At 43.5% G+C, this 18838-nt stretch overlaps 1 protein-coding gene across 4 annotated transcripts in view; it reads left to right on the top strand.

Annotated features, from left to right (window-relative positions):
* DOCK1 (dedicator of cytokinesis 1) overlaps positions 1-18838 on the top strand; it is a 273681-nt gene that overhangs the window by 140715 nt on the left and 114128 nt on the right. For all 4 annotated transcript variants that reach the window (XM_053949419.1, XM_053949420.1, XM_053949418.1 and 1 more), the window contains exons 28-29: positions 10646-10747; positions 15790-15884. In XM_053949419.1, the coding sequence (XP_053805394.1) occupies positions 10646-10747; positions 15790-15884 (197 nt within the window). The remainder of the gene's footprint in view (positions 1-10645; positions 10748-15789; positions 15885-18838) is intronic.

Here is an 18838-nt window from a genome sequence, read left to right as displayed (position 1 = left end):
ACTTTGGCACATTTTAAACCACTGATTTTAATCTTGGTTTGGATTTAATTGCTTCTTCCAAGGAGAGATTAGTTCTCATTTAAGTGTGGATGTGTAATTAAAAAACATCGCTCAACTTAAGATGCTTTTGTTGCCCGCACGCCGGGGCCGTAGGTAGGGGAAAGCAATTCCAAAAACTGAATATCCATCTCTAATCCTGAGTGTTAACGTGATAAACGACTCCTTATTTGGAGGGATTTACTTCTTTCCCTTCTGATTTCTGCCAGAACAAAGTTGGGGAGGAAAATAAAATTCAATCATAAGTAGGAATTTATTTCGGTGGTGGAAAACCAGCACTTCAAAATGTTTTGTTGTTGCTGGAGTACATGGAGTGTGCTGGCTGTCATGAGGAAAATTGTCAAAACATGTTTTGCACCTTTGGTTTAGTGAGAAAATAAATAAGTTATTCTCCTAAAATATTTTAGGTAGGTTTTGGTTAACTTGCAAGTACAGAGAAACATGAATTAGCTTCAACTGGAAGTAGCAGAGCTTCCTGAGCAAATATTCCATTCTTTCCTCCAGGAGGAGATCCCTGGAAGTGTCCAAGGCAGGCTGGGAGTGAGCTGGGACAGTGGGAGCTGTGCCTGCCATGGCAGGGCTGGGGTGGGATGAGCCTTAAGGTCCCTTCTGATGCCCTGTGAAGGCTGCCCTGGAGCAGAGGCTGGGCAGAGTCACAGAATAAAGCAGGGATTTATTCAAAAGATCTCCTCATGGATCCACCTTGGGCAGCACCAGAGCCCAGCCAGGGCTGCAGCCAAGAGGAACCAAAATGGTCCCAAAATGCACGAGCGCTCCCGGGGGCTCTCACTGGGATCAGCTCTGCTCCATTTGCACCTTGCAGTTCATTGTCCCATTCCAGCTTTAGCCCAGGCACTCCCATCCTGCTTGTTTTTCTCTCTCCAGCCCACGCTGTTTGTGCTCCTGGGCCTGAGATTTGGATCATTTGCCCTTGGTGCCCAGCTGGAGCAGGAATTGTTTTGTCTCCCTGCTCTGTGCAGAGAGCTCCCCATCCCCTGAGATGAAGCCCAGACCCTCACACTAAAGCAGCACAGAATGTGAAAAACAGAAAAGCCAAACCTGAGACATCACTGCCAACCCAAAGCAGTCTGAGATTCCATGATCTTGAATTTTCTGTGGAATGGAGAAGGGAATGAGATGTGTTTAACATGTTCAGCTTGTTTCTTAACTTCCAAATATGTTACTGATTCAAAATCAATATAAAAGCAAAATTCTTCTGTGTCCTGGGTCCACACTGGTTCATTTACCTTGGGCAGTTTGTCCTTTACCTCGTTGATGGTCTCATTTTGTCCTGCTGGGGTTGGATTTCTGCTGAGTTCAGGCAGGATCAGGATAAAGAGCCTTTTATCAGCAGCATCCTGTTGGAGCTTATTCTGCTGAACGTTTTGGTCATCGTCCCAAATCGTAATAAAAGAAGGGTTTAATTAATTCACTTTTCCACAATAGGAAAGTTCATCTCCTTTTGCTTAGATTGCAGCTTAGAGATTGATTTCATGTTCTTTTCATGAGGCACCTTTGAAGCTCTTCTGGAGACTGCACATTGTTTAGTACTGGGTTGTCTGAGAGAATCCCCCAAAGTCTTCTGAGTTGCTGCGAGTTTAATAAGAAACAAAACTCAAATTTAATAATGTTAGGGAAGAATTGGGTCATTCTTGGAGACTCAGCTCACATATTCTCGTGTTCAGGTTCTGCAGATGAGGCCTTCCCTGCTCCCTTTAATTAAATGCAAAGTATTAAACAGGTCTGTGTTCCTTGAGAGGGTGTAAAATGCAGATATGGGTGCTTCTCCAAACACCTGCAGACAGCTCCTGGAAAATCCAGAAACCTGGGCTCTCTTGGGAAAGGGAATTGCTGTGGAAATTTTCCTCTGCTCCTTGCAAACCTTGCACACGTTTTATAAAATTGAACAACCTGCAGAAGTTACAGGTGAGGTAAAATTGTGCAAGAGACAACTTGTGCACGTGGATAAAATTGCTCTGCTCTGGAACCAGGCTGGGAGATTTGGGATTGTTCAGGAGAGGAGAAGCTCCAGAGTGACCTCAGAGCCCCTTGCAGGGCCTGAAGGGGCTCCAGGAGAGCTGGAGAGGGACTGGGGACAAGGACAGGACACAGGGAATGGCTCCCACTGCCAGAGGGCAGGGATGGGTGGGATACTGGGGAGGAATTCCTGGCTGGGAGGGTGGGAGGGGCTGGGATGGAATTCCCAGAGCAGCTGTGGCTGCCCCTGGATCCCTGGCAGTGCCCAAGGCCAGGCTGGACACTGGGGTTGGAGCACCTGGGACAGAGGGAGGTGTCCCTGCCATGGCAGGGGTGGAAGGAGTGATTTGGGTGCCAAATTCCAAGGGAAGAGCCAGGTAAGGTGAGGACATTCCTGTAGGCAGAGAAGAGCAATTTCACTCCTGTGAAATCCCCTGTTTGCTGCTATTGGGTATTAATCTTTTCAGCTCCTCTTATCTGCCTATATTGGAACAGAAATTCTCACTTGAAATGTGACCTGTCTGGAAATTGGATTTCTCTTATTTACCATATTGATACATGCATTTGTGTAAATAGCATTAATTTGCTGCTGTAACATAAAATATCACAGAGAAGTGAGCTTAAGTCAGAGAAGTCAGAACAAAGGACCAGCCTCTTATCAGTCTTTGTGTATTTCATCACTTTTCCTGCTCTTTGGGGAGGAGGGAATGAGAACATTGCCTTTGCTGGGGATTTCATTTTGGTATCATGCAAATGTGGAGAGAGCCCTGCCTTCATTTTCCCCACTGATGAGAGCCTGGCAATAATTCCTGTCTGCAAGGACTGGGTCACCTTCTGCAGCTCAGAGAGCTGAGAACAGCACCACATCAGAGCCTGCATCCCATAAACCTTCCTATATGCACTGTGCTCTGTCCCAAAACCTGGGGAAGGGGACAGCCCCGAGGGTATGGTGTGATGGTTGATGTGCTGAGTGAACCAAAGGTAGGAATTAATTACAAAATGCAAAAGGGACCTCCTCCTGCAAGGAGCTTTTTAATCCAGGGATCTCTGAACGGCGTGGTTTCATCAATTAAATTTGGATTGCACACATTTCTTATCTCTCAAGCTCGCTGGGCCCCTCAATAACGCAGTTGCTAAATAATTTACATGAAAACAGGCGGATGAGAAGCACCAAAAGTGGGATAATTTGTCTTCAAAATGGCTGTTGCTTTTAGGAGTGTATTCATCTGGCAGCATCACCTGTGTGGTGTGAAGATTATCATTTAAAAGATCATTTCTCTTCCTCTTGTTCCCATAATTTGTCACAGTGATACCTCAGTGCTGCAGAGACAATATCCCAGATGCTTGTGGGCTGTCCCAATTACTGGGACTGCAGCGTGTTCCTAACTGGGAATGCCACTTGTCTCCAATCATCATTTCCTTTTTAGGTTTCTCTTTTTCTTTAATTCTTCTTCCTGGTCTGCATCAAAAGTCTTTTACATGGCTTCCAACATTAATTGTGTTTGATAAATAAAATCGGGTTTCTCATTGTAATAGGTTTGGTTTTATTGTTCCTCCTCAGTGACTTTTTGAAGGAAATATCTACAAGGGCATGGAGTGACAGGAAAACAGGGAATGACTTTAAAATGAAAGAAGGGAGATTTAGATTGGTTATTAGGGAGAAATTCTTCCCTGTGAGGATGGTGAGGCCCTGGCACCAGGGTTGTATGCTCATATTCAGTGCTGCATTTTTTTGCAAAATTTTTTAAAAGCATTTTTTAATGGCTTTTCCTTTTTATTTTTTAGTGTTTGAGCACTGGCCATTCCCATAAATTCAGTTGTTGTCTGTATTTTATTACTGCATTTTTAATTTTATTATCAGCATTAATAGGTGTGTAAACCAAGATACCTGAAACAGATTTATTGAGGGCAGTTCTGTAGATTTTCAGTGAAATAATGTTTAGTGTAGCAGAAGGAGGAAAAAAAAAAAAAAAAACATGAGGAAAAGCAAATGCATTTGGAAAACCAGAAATAAATGTACTGACCTTGAGAACTCCTGAGCACTGTGGGTTCCACTGAAGGGCACTGTTCAATACTGACACTGCATAGAGCTCTTAAAAGAGGAGCATTTTTTGGTTAAAATGGACTTTTTTTTTTTTTTTTTTTGTAAAAGAGCCTTAGAAACATGATAAATGGTGTTGCTAAAACATCTCATTAATTTTTTTTCGCCTGCTTTTTACAGAAGTTGGTGCAAAGCACTTTTGAATCAGGGAACTTTTTTTGTCTATTCCCACTGTGTTACCATCAACTTCCTAACAAATAAACCTTGTGCAAAGCGAATTTCAGTGGAGCTGCTGCGGTCTTGGAATCACAGAATCGTGGAATGGTTTGGAAAAACCTCAAAGCCCATCCCATCCCATCCCATCCCATCCCATCCCATCCCATCCCATCCCATCCCATCCCAGGTGCTCCCAGCCCCAGTGTCCAGGGCTTGGGCACTGCCAGGGATCCAGGGGCAGCCCCAGCTGCTCTGGGAATTCCATCCCAGCCCCTCCCCACCCTGCCAGGGAACAATTCCTAATTCCCAAAATCCCATCCATCCCTGCCCTCTGGCACTGGGAACCATTCCCTGTGTCAATATTCTCTCTCCATCTCTCTTGTCAGCTCCTTCAGCTGCAGAAGGCCACAGTCAGGGCTGGGTTCTGGTTGGGATCTCTGTGAAAACCTTTTTGCTTTTCTTCCCAAAGGGCTTTCCCTGCATCCACTCCTGCAGTCAGTGCTGGAGAAGTTTTCCTTTTAAAACAAGTTTTCTATTGACTTGAGACAGAATTGTCAGAGATCAAATCAGGATCTGTAAAGTACTTCTGGAGGTTAAACAAGGTTTGAAGGCTAAATAAACTGATTTTTACCTCTAAACTCCATGACAGAGCTCTGCATTTTGCATGGACTTTTCCTGGCTTGACCTAAAATCGGTTTTGCTGCTTAGGGAGGCTCTGAGCTCCCTAAGTCACATCAGGTAAAGGAGGTTTCACATCTTTTCCAGGAGCTCTGGAAGCAAAGATTGTCACTGAAAATACCTTACTGCATCTTGATTGGCAGAAAGATGCTTCAAATTAATGTTTGTGGCAGCAGGAGAATGCCCAGATATTTATCACTGCCATTATTGCAGGTGTGAAGTTCTGTCTCTGCAAGGAAAAAGGCTCACATGTTTTATTCTCTTGTTCAAGAGATAGGGTTTGGCCTAAGGAAATGGAATATTCTGTGTATTCAGTAAAAAATGTGATAAATGGGAACATTTTGCACTTGTTTTTATCCTGCTGCTGTAGCCACGAAATAATTTTGTCTCTGAAGGTGCTGCTGAATTTACTGTGGGATTTTCTATTATGAGAAAAGAAATGTTTGTTTTAATACTGTGAGAAATACATGAATTGTTACACATAGAGAGAAATTTATGTGCCTTAGGGGGGGATTCTGCTTTGTTTTGGGTCTTTCTTCTGCCCTTCCTGGTGTGATCCTCCTGGGAAAAGCTTCAGGAATCAAACTCCCTTCAGGATGCCCTGGAAGCTGAAACTTCCATCCATATCTTTCTCTATTTTATAATATAAAATATTCCTGAAGAGAAGAAATGATGGAAGATCCTCTGCCTTATTCATGCTGGGTTTTGTAATATCTTTATACTACAAGTTACATAAAATATTATTATTGAAATGAGTGAACTTCTCTGCAGACAGATTGGATTTTACATTTTCACGCGGCAAAAAGATGAAATTTGGGACATGTTAAACTTGGATTTTTATCTTGTGAATCCGTAAGTGGTGACAATTTAATGAGTGGCTTCTAGAATTGCTAACAATTGATTTTTACTTCTTTATTTGTTGCGAATATAGAGAGATACAAGTTGTAAGCAGAGAGAAAACTTCATTTTTTTAATCTTTACAAACTCTCTGGGAATTGTGAGGGACTTAAATCCTTTCCAACAAAGTAAATTCTATGGAAATGTTCTGAAAGCCAAAATGTAGTGAATTAATACAAGTGATTTTGTTAGGGTTTTTTTTTGCTATATATTCATCCATTTATGTGTTTAGCTGTGTAGTCGTTTACGGCCACGTAAGGAAAATTTAATGGAAAAAAATAAATTAAACTTAGACTTTTTCATCTATTCCTGACCATGGTAACAGGGGCATTTTAATAAGACATAACTTAGCTGAGTGTAGGTTTGATTTCTCTAGATTTTCTCACTATATCTAAAGAGCTTAATATTTCAATTTAAATATTTCACTGGGAGAAAATGGACAAGGCTGTTTAAAACAGGATCTTTTATCCCCGAGGGAGACAAGTGTTGGCATCTGTGGTCTCTCCTGCAGGGAATTCTCTTTTCATTCTGGAATTTCTAAGTGTTAGTGTTACTTGTGGGGATTATTTAAAACTAAAATTTCCCTTCTTCTTCCTGCTCAAGAGCCATTTGAACATTGAGTGTTTTATTTTAAAGGCAATTTAGGAAAATAAGTAATTTTGGAGCATTCCTGTGCCTCTTCAAGTTTTCCCTCTGAACTGAATTTTACAGAAATCAGAAGTAATTTCACAGTTTGGAATAGCATATTCTTTTTAATATAAAATGTGTTTCTAAATAATCAGACATCCTTTCCAAAGGAAAAAAAAAAGAGATGCTTTGGTGTTGGCTTTAGGTTTGTTTTCTTTTACTGGAGCAGAATTTTCACTCATCCTGCTTGGGAGCTGGATCTGGCTTCCCTTTGGGCAGGCCTGCAGAAATCCTGGATCCTGTGCCTTTGCTTTGGGAATGCTTCCAATCATGGACTCATCGAGGTTGGAAAACCTCTCTGAAGTCACCGTCAGGGTCAGAGATGGCACAGGGTTCTGTCAGGAGGCTGATTGGCATAAGTGCCTCCTTTGTTTGGTCCTCTCTTCTTTTAGAGCCTGGTTCCTTCCAGGTGGACCTGATTGGTCATTTAATCAATGCATTTCACATGATGGGCTAATTAACGTGACACCCCTCGGGAGTAAACAACTTGTTACAAACACCACCTGCAGATTGTTTAGAATTCTTTCTCTCCAGCTCCCCAAAGTTTCCCAGACAGATTCATGGGAAGCTTACTGAGCTTTCTCTCTCTCTGCCCAGACTGTTCCTTCCACACTCTAAGGGCATCGAGTCCATCCTTGCACCTAATCCTAACCCAGCACTGCCAGGGCCACCACTGCCCCACGTCCCCAAGTGCCACGTCCACATGGATTTCAAATCCCTCCAGGGATGGGGACTCCACCTGGGCAGCTGGGCCAGGCCTGGACAAACCTTTCCATGAAGGAATTTTCCCCAATATCCACCCTGAGCCCAGCCTGAGGCCGTTCCCTCTCCTCCTGTCCCTGTTCCCTGGAGCAGAGCCCGACCCCCCTGGCTGTCCCCTCCTGTCAGGAGCTGTGCAGAGCCACAAGGTCCCCCCTGATCCCCCTTTTCTCCAGGCTGAGCCCCTTCCCAGCTCCCTCAGGAATTCTCCAGCCCCTTCCCAGCTCCATTCCCTTCCCTGGATACCCTCCAGCCCTTCAGTGTCCCTCTTGTCCTGCGGGATCCAAACTGACCCCAGGGTTTGAGCTCCCTCAGCAGTGCCAGCACAGGGGACAATTCCTGCTGCCTGTGGTCACACAATTCCTGCTCCATTCCAGGTGCCAGTGGCCTCTGGCACACCTGGGCACACCTGGGCACACCTGGGCTCATTCCAAGCCCTCAGCACCCCCAGGGCCTTTCCCACCGGGCACTTCCCAACCCCGCTGGCCCCAGGGTGACCCTCAGTGTCCCTGGTTTGGGAAGAAGCAATCCAGGAGAGGCAGGAATTGCAGCAAACTGCTGACAAAATGTTTCTCTAGCGGATATTCTTTAATGATCTTCCTCTCTGTGCGACCAGCTCATTTCTGAGCTTTGCAATAGGGAAGGAGTTCCAGGGTAAAGCCTGCCACTATTTCAGTGAATAAGTAGCTCAGAAATGCCCAGCACGATGGAAACCCCTTGCAGGACTGCCTGGGTAAACACAGCTTTGCAATTATTCCTATGGCTCAAATTGAAATTGATTTTTTAGAGCATTAGGTACCTTTTTTCTATATGTTGCTTCCAGTGCTGGTCTGTAGATGATGACAATGATCTCCAAATACAACTAAAGATTAAAAATCAACTTAAGATTGAAATCTAATCATGTTGTTAGCTATTGCTAACTAGTTAGAGCATATCAAAAACATCTAGAGTACAAATATTACCTCTAAATAATTACAAACCCTTATTAGCATTAAGGGCTATTAGCATTAAGTAATTAAGAGCGTGCTGGCTGCAAGTGATACCTCACAAAGAAAATGATGACTGGTAGTTGTACTTTCCTCCTAATATTAAATAGATTTTCCTTCCTAGCAGGGCCTTGAACAGTGGTTTGCAGGTGGGGATCTGCAGATCAGTGTTGGAGCAGGGATGTGTGTGTGCGATGGAATGTTGGCTTCAAGGAACAATTCTGTATCAAAGGAAGGGTTTTTATTACCAAGTTAAACACCAGGATGAGCATGAATCATTATTTTATGCAGGGAAACAGGAACAAGTGTTGATAACTGGTTAGAGACCATCACCCAGTCTGCTCAGCACCACTTTGGGGGCTCAGCCTGAGCTGAAATGACAAAAATTAACAAGTTTCTGTCATTCTAACTAAAACTTACAGCACTACAGAATCCTCTCCTGTTCGTGTTCCATTTCTGTTTGCTTCTTGTTTATTTTCCTGTTTTTATTTTTAACTCCAGCAGCCATTCCAGGTTTTCAACCAGCTCTCCTATTGGCATTTCCACACTTGCATGTGGACTCCGAGAGTTTCACCAGCAGACACTGAACTTTGTTGCTCCTTTCTGATTCCCAGTGTGCTAATTCAGAAGATATTCTTGTGTAATCATCCCTGCCTTCAGTGACACATCATTGCTGCTGGCTGGGGACAGTCAGATCCATGAGCTGCTCCCAGGGGTTGTCAGGATGTTGGAGGGATGGAGGTTGGGACAAGGGAGCACCAGTAGATGCAGAGGAGATGGCAATCAATGATTTGGATCGTTTGTCCTTGGTCCCCAGCTAGAGAAGGAATTGTTTTGTCTCCCTGCTCTGTGAAGAGAGCTCACCAATACTTACTGTGAAGCTCAGAGCTACACACTAAAGCAGCACAGAATGTGAAAAAGCTAAAATCTGAGGCCACAGAAAAGCTAAACCTGAGGCATCAAGCCCAGTGTTTGCTGTGCCAGGAGCTCGTTAGGCACTGATTTGATAATTAATGTTTGGATTTTTGAGATGGCCCCATCTTGTTTCCATTTCACAGTGGGAAACATTGTAGAGCCCCAGATTCTGTTCTTGTTAGAAAGTTCTTTTGATGTTGCAGAACAGCAGCTCGGGTGGACTTTCCTTCCATATCCATGGGGTTTGCAGGTGCCACAGAGCTCCCATCAGGTACCTTGGCATCCTCTGGAAAATCCAATATTCCCACACGGACAAAATCAGTCCTGTAGGAGTTTAGATCTCAGCCCCATTGCAGGAGAAAAGCAAATTCCAGGATTGCTGATCAGGTGAAATTTAAGGTTAACCTGTAAATTCTGTAAATAAGAGAGCTCAGAGCACATGCAGGTGACCCAGTGTCGTTTCGGGCTTAATTTCAATTACCTGGATTGATGTGGAAATAAAGATTTTAAATTGAAATTAATGCTGAACTTAAAGGTAACAATAAAGGCTCTGTGTCTTTATAAAGAGAAAATTACTGAGTGTTTTCCTGGGCTGTGGCATGGAATAACCTGGAAAACATCAACAGAAAGGGGGATTTGCAATTCTATCAAACCACAGAAAGAATAATTTCTTTTCGAAGTCATTCTGCTGGGGCTTTTACCAATTTTTAATGTTTTTCCTCCTGCATTAAGGACCAGAAAAGATGTGGACTGCAATAACAGGCTTTTAGCAGATAGGCAGAGAGGGAGGATGGACAAGAAGCTCCCATTTATGGGATTTTACTACATCTAGGAGCCTTGGGAATGGGTTGGGTTGTTACTACAGCACTGTCACCCACCAGAAGGAAAAACTTTTGGTCACTTTTTACTCTTTCTGTGCTTTGAGAGAGATCTGGATGGTGCTGCTGTTCTGGTTCGATGGAGTTCACTGGATTTTGGTGGTGTTTTTTTAAGCATCATTGGATCTGAAAATACCACGCAGTGAAATGAAAACTTGGGGTTGGTTTAGCTCAATGCTCAATATGATAATTTTGAAAAGATTTCTTCCTCGAGCAGAATATTGACTTTCCAAATGCAAATGCTGATATTGTGTGATATTTTTAGGAGTGCTGTTTATTACCTTGCAGACATTTTAATGTTTGAGCAATTTTTAGATGAAGAATACGTCGCAAAAGCTTCGGTGATAAACTCATGAAATTGGAAACTGGAAACTTTTCGAGATTTTTTTTTTTTTTGTTTCCTTGACAGAATTTTACATACCCATTAATGAATTTTAATGATAGATTTATCTCCACTGCATTCTGTGGTTCTCTCTAGCAATTTTATGTTTTGATAGCCAATATTATGTTGCATTATCCTAAATAATGGATTCCTTTCCTTTGCTTTTTGCCAGGGGAGTTTCGTGGCCTGCATGACAGCCATCCTGAGGCAAATGGAGGATTATCACTATGCCCATTTAATCAAGACTTTTGGCAAGATGAGGTCGGATGTTGTGGTGAGTTTCATTTGTTTTCCCTCTTCATAAGACGGCTCAGCTTGTTTTGGGTTTTTTTCCTGTTACTGGTCATTAAATGCACTTGTGAGATGTGAACAAAATGTGTTTGGCATTACAGATTTAATATAAAATAATTATTTGGGCACTGTGACGTGCACAGGAGTACAGCTGGAGCTGTTCAGTGTTTTAAAACATGAGACAGTGGATTGAAGGCAATTAAAAGAGAGCTGTAAAAATAGTAGAGATGAGCCATTACTAAAATCTGGTAAGCAAAGAAGAAACAGAATATAAAAAAGGCCTTTTTAGGAAAGGAACTTTCAGTGTTAAATCTTCCAGATGTCCTGATTTCATTTCTTGAAGTAGCTTTTACTTAGAGATCTGCTCACTTTCCCTTTCCCCTTTTATGCAAAACACTTTAACCTTAAAGATGCCCTTAGTTGTTAAATAAGCAATAATAATTGAAATTTGTCTTCTCAGAGTCATTGGGTAGCCTGGCTAAGGCAACAACCCAAGTTAATTAAAGCATAATAGAGGGGAGTTGATGGCTGAGGAGATAACTCTGCAATAACCTGAAAGTGCCACTGCCATATGGGCAGGCAGGGCTGGCAGGGGACACCCAGCTCCCTGGCTGAGCTCCACAACTGGTGATCACCCATCCCCACTGCCACCCTGGGGGTGCTCCAGGCATCTCCCACCTGGGTTTGGATCCTTCTTCAGCTTCTCTTCTTCCTCCAGCCCCACCAGAACAATGCCAGGACCTTTCCTTTGTGTAATTTTAATGTTTGGGCTTCCCAGTTTGTGTTGAACTTGTGTTATTCTTCTTTCTGCCTGCGTTGGGCAAGGTTTGAGCTCTTTGCCCTGTTCCAGTTTCCAGCCTCTTCTTGCACCTGCTCTGGCATCTGTAAAGCTCAGAGCTGCTGTTGGGAGAGGGGAAAGGCAAAGTCCAGCTGCACATTGCTGGAAAGAGGATCACTGCCTGGAAAGGGCTGGGCCTCCTTTGGGATCTTGGAGCATTCACATGCATGGGCACCAAGAGCAGAACATTCCCAAACTAAGTGCAGATAATGGGCTGAAAAGAGTGGTTATAGCAGAGGGAAGAGAGAAGAGCAGCTCAGGGTCTTTCCTTTGTGTAATTTCAATGTTTGGGCTTCCCAGTTTGTGTTGAACTTGTGTTATTCTTCTTTCTGCCTGTACTGGGGAAGGTTTGGGCTCTTTGCCCTGTTCCAGTTTTCAGGTGCTGAAGCCCCTTCTTGCACCTGCTCTGGCACCTCTAAAGCTCAGAGCTGATTTTAAATTATATTCATTAAGGTGTGGAGGTTTATTGGCAGACCACTGTTAATCCTGTGAGTAAAGGAAACTACAGGGAGTACACTGAATTGTCTTTCTTTTTGTTTTTCCATGGTTTTTCCACTTCTTTAACCCAGCAATTTTTTGTGCCACTCTCATTTGACTCAGCCAGTAGAACTGAATTCCAGGAGTCTTTGCTTTTAAACCCAGAGCTGGAGGTGACAACTGCACCTCCTATTGCAGAGGATTTAGTTTAATCACAAAGCAGTGATTTAGAACTGAGACTAAATTCAGCCAGGCAGAAATGAAAAGCTTTTTCTTAAAAAAAAAAGGCAAGAAAAAGGGAAAACTTAAGCTGTTGTTTCTTTTTCACCACTGGAGACCCTTAAATCTTCCTTCAGCCTCTGCTCTTGCTCAAGCAGGAGTTGGAAGCTCAGGGCTGGAAGTGCTGAAGGAAACTTTATGGTCTGTGTTATGTAGGTGGCAGGTTTAGATTATTATAATGGTCATATTTGGCCTCAAAAGTCCTCGAAAAGATGAGGTGGAGTGCAATAAAACCAGTCTTTTACCTCTCTGCGGAATAGAGAGTTTAGATTTATTAAGGAATGTCTGTTCAAAGAGGAGTTCCTTGCTTTAAGATCCCTCACAACCCAAACTCTGCTGTGATTCTGTAAAATCAAAATCTGTGATTCTGCTCTCACCCTGAGATGAAACATTATTTGAGATCAGGGAGGTTATTTTTGGGACTAACTGATTTTTTTTCCTCTTTTTACTTGGTAAAAAATATTTTTATTTGAGACACATGTGGTTTAGTTGACAAAAAATGCCTGTTAATGTTCTGCCATGTGGAGAATCTCAGACTGAGCTCAGGCTGTTTCCTTTCCATCAGTGGATGGGAATTTTTTAGGGGTCTTACCTGCTGTGAGTTCTATTTCCTATTAAACAGGATTTTTATTTGTAGTTGGAGACAGAGCAGGAGTTGTAACCCTTCCTCCTTTAGTACAGCTTTTTATGTTCAGAAATATTTGTCCTGCTTCCAGTTATTCTGAAAATAAGCAGCTTTTTCTTGTCCTGGTGGCTTCCCTCTCTTCCCAGCGCCTCAAAAACCCTGAGTTTTCCTCATAAAATGATGTTAATTCATCCAAACCATTTGCTTTTCTATGAGAACCATAAAATGGAAAAAAGAGCAATATTATGAATACATAAACCCCAGGTGAGCGTAGGGAGCCTTTTATTTGATCAATAATTAGCTCAGTTGTTACAAAGCATTATTTAAAGTACCTGTGTGAGCGTGGGGTTATTAAAATGTAAATATCAGGGGATGGAAATGCAGAGCTGAATCAGCAAAGTAGGTCAGAACCCCCAGGCTCAGGAAGGAGCCAAATCAGCATCAATGGAATTCTTTCACCAAAACCCAGGAAAAACGAGCAGGAAATGTGGAGTTGGAGCTCTTAAGTGAAGGCAGGTTTTCCTGAGCTGGAGGAGAGGCTCTGGGATGAGTGCTGGCATCTGAGCCAGGAGCAGCTCCAGGCTTGCTGTCCATCCATGCCAAAGCAGCAGGATCTGTTTGCTGGGCACGGTGGTGCTCGGTCAGAGGTTGGATTTGGTGGTCTTGGGGGGCTTTTCCCCGTTCAGAATTCTGTGATCCTTGCTGATGTTGTGTGGTAAAATGACAGAGGAGCTCTTTCACCAGGAGTGTTCTGCACTTGGTGGAGCACAGTACCCTGGAAGTTCCAGAATCCCAGAACGGGGAAGGGACCTCTGGAAATCACCCAGTCCAGGGTCCAGGTGGGTCTGGGATGACTCCAGAGAGGGGAAATTTCACTTTGCTTTGTGAAATAGGAAACATTTACCAGGGCTTGGAGGGACAGGACACAGGGAATGGCTTCCCACTGCCAGAGGCAGGGATGGATGGGATAGTGGGAAGGAATTCCTGGTTGGGAGGGTGGGCAGGCCCTGGCACAGGGTGCCCAGAGAAGCTGTCAGCTGGTCAAAATCAGCTGGGTTGCCTCAGTTGGCTTCAGTCACACAAACCCATCTGAGCTCTTTTTCCCTGATTCCAGTGGGGGATGTTTGCACAAAGTGCTTTTTTTGCATCAATATTTGGGAAGTGAGAACCTCCAGCAGAAAGATGGGGATCAGGGAGGATCAGCCTGGAGAGGAGAAGCTCCAGGGAGAGCTCAGATCCCCTGCCAGGGCCTGAAGGGGCTCCAGGAGAGCTGGAGAGGGACTGGGAACAAGGCATGGAGGGACAGGACACAGGGAATGGCTTTAAACTAACAATAGACAAGGATGGATGGGATATTGGGAAGGAATTGTTCCCTGGGAGGATGGGCAGGGGCTGGGGTGGAATTCCCAGAGCAGCTGTGGCTGCCCCTGGATCCCTGGCAGTGCCCAGGGCCAGGCTGGGGCTTGGAGCAGCCTGGCACAGTGGAAGGTGTGGAATGGGATGGGCTTTAAGGTGCTCCCACCCAAACCAGTCAGGGATTCTGGGGTTCTTGATCCCCAAGCCGTGTCCTCAGGATCTCTGCAGCTCCTCACATCCACTGGGAATTTGTGAGCCAGGAAAACATTTGAACAGAGCAGTGGATTAAAAGATAAATCTGCTGGAGATCCTGGCTCTCAGAGCTGAAGAAAGACTGATGAGAGCAGGGACTTCAGATTGGTTTCTCACTGAAAAGGTTACACTGAAACCAGTCTTAGTTAAAAGTCCAGTCGATGGAACATATTGGGGATTTTTTTTTTGTAGGCATTTGACATTTTAAAGATAGACCAGATAAATACCATTGCTGAGAAACTGTATCAAAGGGAAGATATTCTAACCTTGGAATAAAAGTTCATTTTTATCTCTGTGTGAAGTGGATCAAGGACTTTCTGCATTAAGTTCTCTTTTCCTCTTTATCTTTCTCGCAGCATTTGATATTGCTGAAATTGTTAGATAGCAATTACAGATTCCCAAATTGTAGGAGATAATTTACATTGTAAAGTACACAAAGTTTCTGGTCCAAAGAACTGTGTGTTTATAGCTGCGTGGAAATAAATTGGTTTATTTTATGCTGTTAAATTAACTGTTCCTGGGCAGCTTTTCACTTGCAGAAGTAATTCCTGCTGCTCCCTTTAGGGAGGGTCCCTCCCAATTTTGGGATGTCCAAACCATTTCTGTCCTCTGCCCCAGGGGGAGGTGATGATTTGAGCTGGAACATGTTTTTATTTTAATACATAAATAATCTCCATTTCTGGAGAATATCCATGAAGGGAGGGATTATTCATCACCTGGCTGCAGGAAGTATTTTTACTGCAATCCTAAGAGTTAAATAAATGTTCAACTTGGTTTTTTTTTCCGCTTTCCATGAACCAATGTGCTTTTATCAACATCCCAAGAGTGTATCATGACAGCTGTGTCACAAACAATGGAGGAACTGGAAGGTTTTGTCCATAGTATGAAAAAAAAGATGGTTTTTCCAGCAGAAACTCCTTCTGGATAACTGGTGAACCAGTGCTTGGCCTTGATGAATCCCATGGGTTGCTTTAATGTGGGATTTCTGTTGTTATAATTTCCGAAATGGAATTATTGTAGTATTTATGGGCATCATGTATAAATGTGCTTGAGTAGGATTTCGGTGTGTTTTTAATGAAAAACAGCTTTTGGAGGAAGCAGAACACAAAGACCCCGTGGGAGTTCAGCCATCAATAACTGCCACCATCCCTGGGCGTTTCTTGGTCCGATCGTCTCCAAATATTATCTCTTCCTTTAGGATTTCCTGATGGAGACATTCATCATGTTCAAGAACCTCATTGGGAAGAACGTCTACCCCTTCGACTGGGTGATCATGAACATGATGCAGAACAAGTGAGTACAGAGGGAAAAGCTCCGGAGCTCTCCCGAGCCGGCGGCTCCGGCGCGGCTCCGGCACAGCTCCGGGGTTGCTTGGAAACAGCAGCTGCAGCCAGCCTGCCCTGCCTTCTCCTCCTTCTCTCAAGCAAAGAATTAATGAAAAATTGCCTCTGGAGGGGCGTTGTAGTGGCCTGGTTTAGGGCTCTTGGAGTCCACCTAAAATTAAGGGTGGCGTCACTCTGAGAACCTGGATTTTGGAGCTAACTGCAGGTGCAGTAAAATCCTACCCATATCTTTTAAGTAATTCAGTTTATTTTTTGGAGGGTGAATTGCATGTTTTGCACATGACCTCAAATTAGGTGGTGTTGCATGGAGTTGGATGTCCAAAGAATTAAGGAAGCTTTTAAATCCAAATTCCATCACCCTAGTAATGTAGAGAGAGGTTGAAAATGTTCCTAATGCTCATTTTTTTCCCCAATAATTGCAGTTCTGTCATTATTTAGCATTCCTTTGTGCAGTGTTTTATGCTGGTGACATTTTATTAAGTGTGTCAAATGCTTTTATGTGTACTGAGATGAAAGTATAAGGGAAAAACATTATATTTACCAGTTGCCTGGAGAAATCTCTTCTGCATTTACTGGAAGCTACCATGGCTGTAAAGTTGTCAGCGTTTCCTTATATAAAATCCTGAACCACAGCTCCTGCTCTCCGTATAAAAATGCACCATAACTTTAATCTTGGCTTCTGAAGTCTCCTTAACTCCCTAATAAAATCTGTTCTGAATAAATAGGAGTCAGGAGATTGAGCCATCTTTGGGTTCTTCCTGCTGGTTTGGAATGCTTGAGAAGCACCTGGTGTTTGAAATAAGGAGCGCTTTGAGAGCTGATGAGGAACATCTGAAGCTCTTTGGATTTATTTCTTTTTTTATTAATTTTGAAAGTGGTTTTGCTTCAGCAACTCCGAGTGCCTTGGGAGCTGTGTTGGAGATGCTGGGAAATCCTCCCAGTGTGTGTTACCTGTGAACAGAACTCTGGGGCTCCTGAAGTTTGGGAGAGATTGACACAGGATTGGGAAGGTTTGTGTTTGGACATTCTTAATGCTTTGACTGGCATTGCTAAGTGGAGACAGGACAATTACAGTGCGGCCAATATTGCAGGGAGTGTTCCTTGTGTCAGCCCAGCACAGGAGGGACAAGGAGCTCATGGACAGGGTCCAGAGGAGGCCACGGAGCTGCTCCAGGGCTGGAGCCAGGCTGGGAGAGCTGGGATTGCTCACCTGGAGAGGAGAAGCTCCAGGGAGAGCTCAGAGCCCCTGGCAGGGCCTGAAGGGGCTCCAGGAGAGCTGGAGAGGGACTGGGGACAATGGAGAGAGGAGGACACAGGGAATGGCTCCCAGTGCCAGAGGGCAGGGCTGGATGGGATACTGGGAATTGGGAATTGTTCCCTGGCAAGGTGGGCAGGAGCTGGGATGGAATTCCCAAAGCAGCCCCTGGATCTTTGGCAGTGTCCAAGGCCAGGTTGGACACTGGGACTTGGAGCACCCTGGGACAGTGGGAGGTGTCCCTGCCATGGCAGGGCTGGCACTGGGTGGGATTTAAGGTCCCTTCCAACCCAAACCAGTCTGGAATTGTGTTCTCTTCACGTTATTGCCAGGTGACCTCTCAGTGTTCACTTGGGTAGGGATTTCACCTTGGGTTTTTTTTGGCACTGTGAATTTCTGGCCAAACAAATGAAAGAGCAAAGGTACAAAAAGAACCTTTCCCTGCCCATGTTTTTTTCCTTAAAGCACAAAGGGATCCTTCCCCCAGGCAGTTCCTCATGGAAAATTTGGAGCAATACAAAGCATGATGGTTCACAGTTAGGACAGAGGCTTGGAATTTTTATCCTTAAAAATAGTCTTGTCTTTATCCCATGCTGAACATGAAGTCCTGAGGATGCAGAAATGGGATGTGTTGATGAGCTTTGATTCTTCCTGACTCGCCTCAGTGCCTGTAGAGTATCTGAGTACTATTTAAAGTTAAAAACAAAAACATTTCCCAGTCTTTTTGGTGTTGAAGAGTATCTTCAGGTGTCCTAAGAGGGGTTGTTCATCCCTAATTCCCTCATTCTTTCATTCCCATTGCACCAGCTCCTTTGGAAATTCTTCTCAATTGATTTCCGTGCTTTTCATTTTTCCTGTTGGAGTTAACGTGCCTTCCAAGCCCAGAAAGCTGCATTGTAAAATACCTTGTTTTGTCCATCTGCTCCATTTATTTCCACCCTTATAAAGTTTTATTGAAGAAAACCAGATGAAATTTAAGAACAAATTTTGTCTTTTAAAGCTGTGGCATCCCCTCCATAGAAATAACTCCAAATGTGCAATTTTGTGTCGTTTCTGAAAGCACCTCCTTGGGCAGTTTCTGTGCCATGAGCCAAATCAAGGGAACTAAATTTTAAATGTATCCATAATTTCATTTGTTTCCTGCATGGAATGTATCTGGTAGTGTGAAACAATGGGAAAAAGAATAAAAATAGCTGGAAAATTGAGCGCTAATTCCTCTTTTAGACCAATCCTTTAGGAGGTTTCTCCTAAAGCTCATCTCCATGCAGTGCTTTGCTTCCAGATTAAAATACTCTGGATTAAGCAGTGGCTTCAAATATTCTGGATGAGATAAAATTTGTAGCCATGGGGGAAGAGGGGAAATGGAGAAAAGCATGTGAATGACTGGATTACAGGAAATATTTGCAAATGTAACTTTAGTTCAAATTTAGTATTCTATTTTTTGACTTTCACCAGTGGGATAAATACATAGATATTTATATATATATTTTATATATATATTATATATAGAAAAATTCTGCACACGCATTAATAGTGACAGAAATTACTCTGAAAACTTTGCCTGTCTCTTTTTGGTCATGAAAACATCAGGGTCCTCTCTCTTTCCTACCTCCCAGTACTGCTGTGCCAGGCTCAGGATCTCATCCCAA

The sequence above is a fragment of the Vidua chalybeata genome, chromosome 8 (genome assembly GCF_026979565.1).
Source record: "Vidua chalybeata isolate OUT-0048 chromosome 8, bVidCha1 merged haplotype, whole genome shotgun sequence".
Taxonomy (NCBI): Eukaryota; Metazoa; Chordata; class Aves; order Passeriformes; family Viduidae; genus Vidua; species Vidua chalybeata.
Note: the sequence above shows the minus strand (reverse complement) of the source record. Positions and strands in the feature narration are given on the sequence as shown.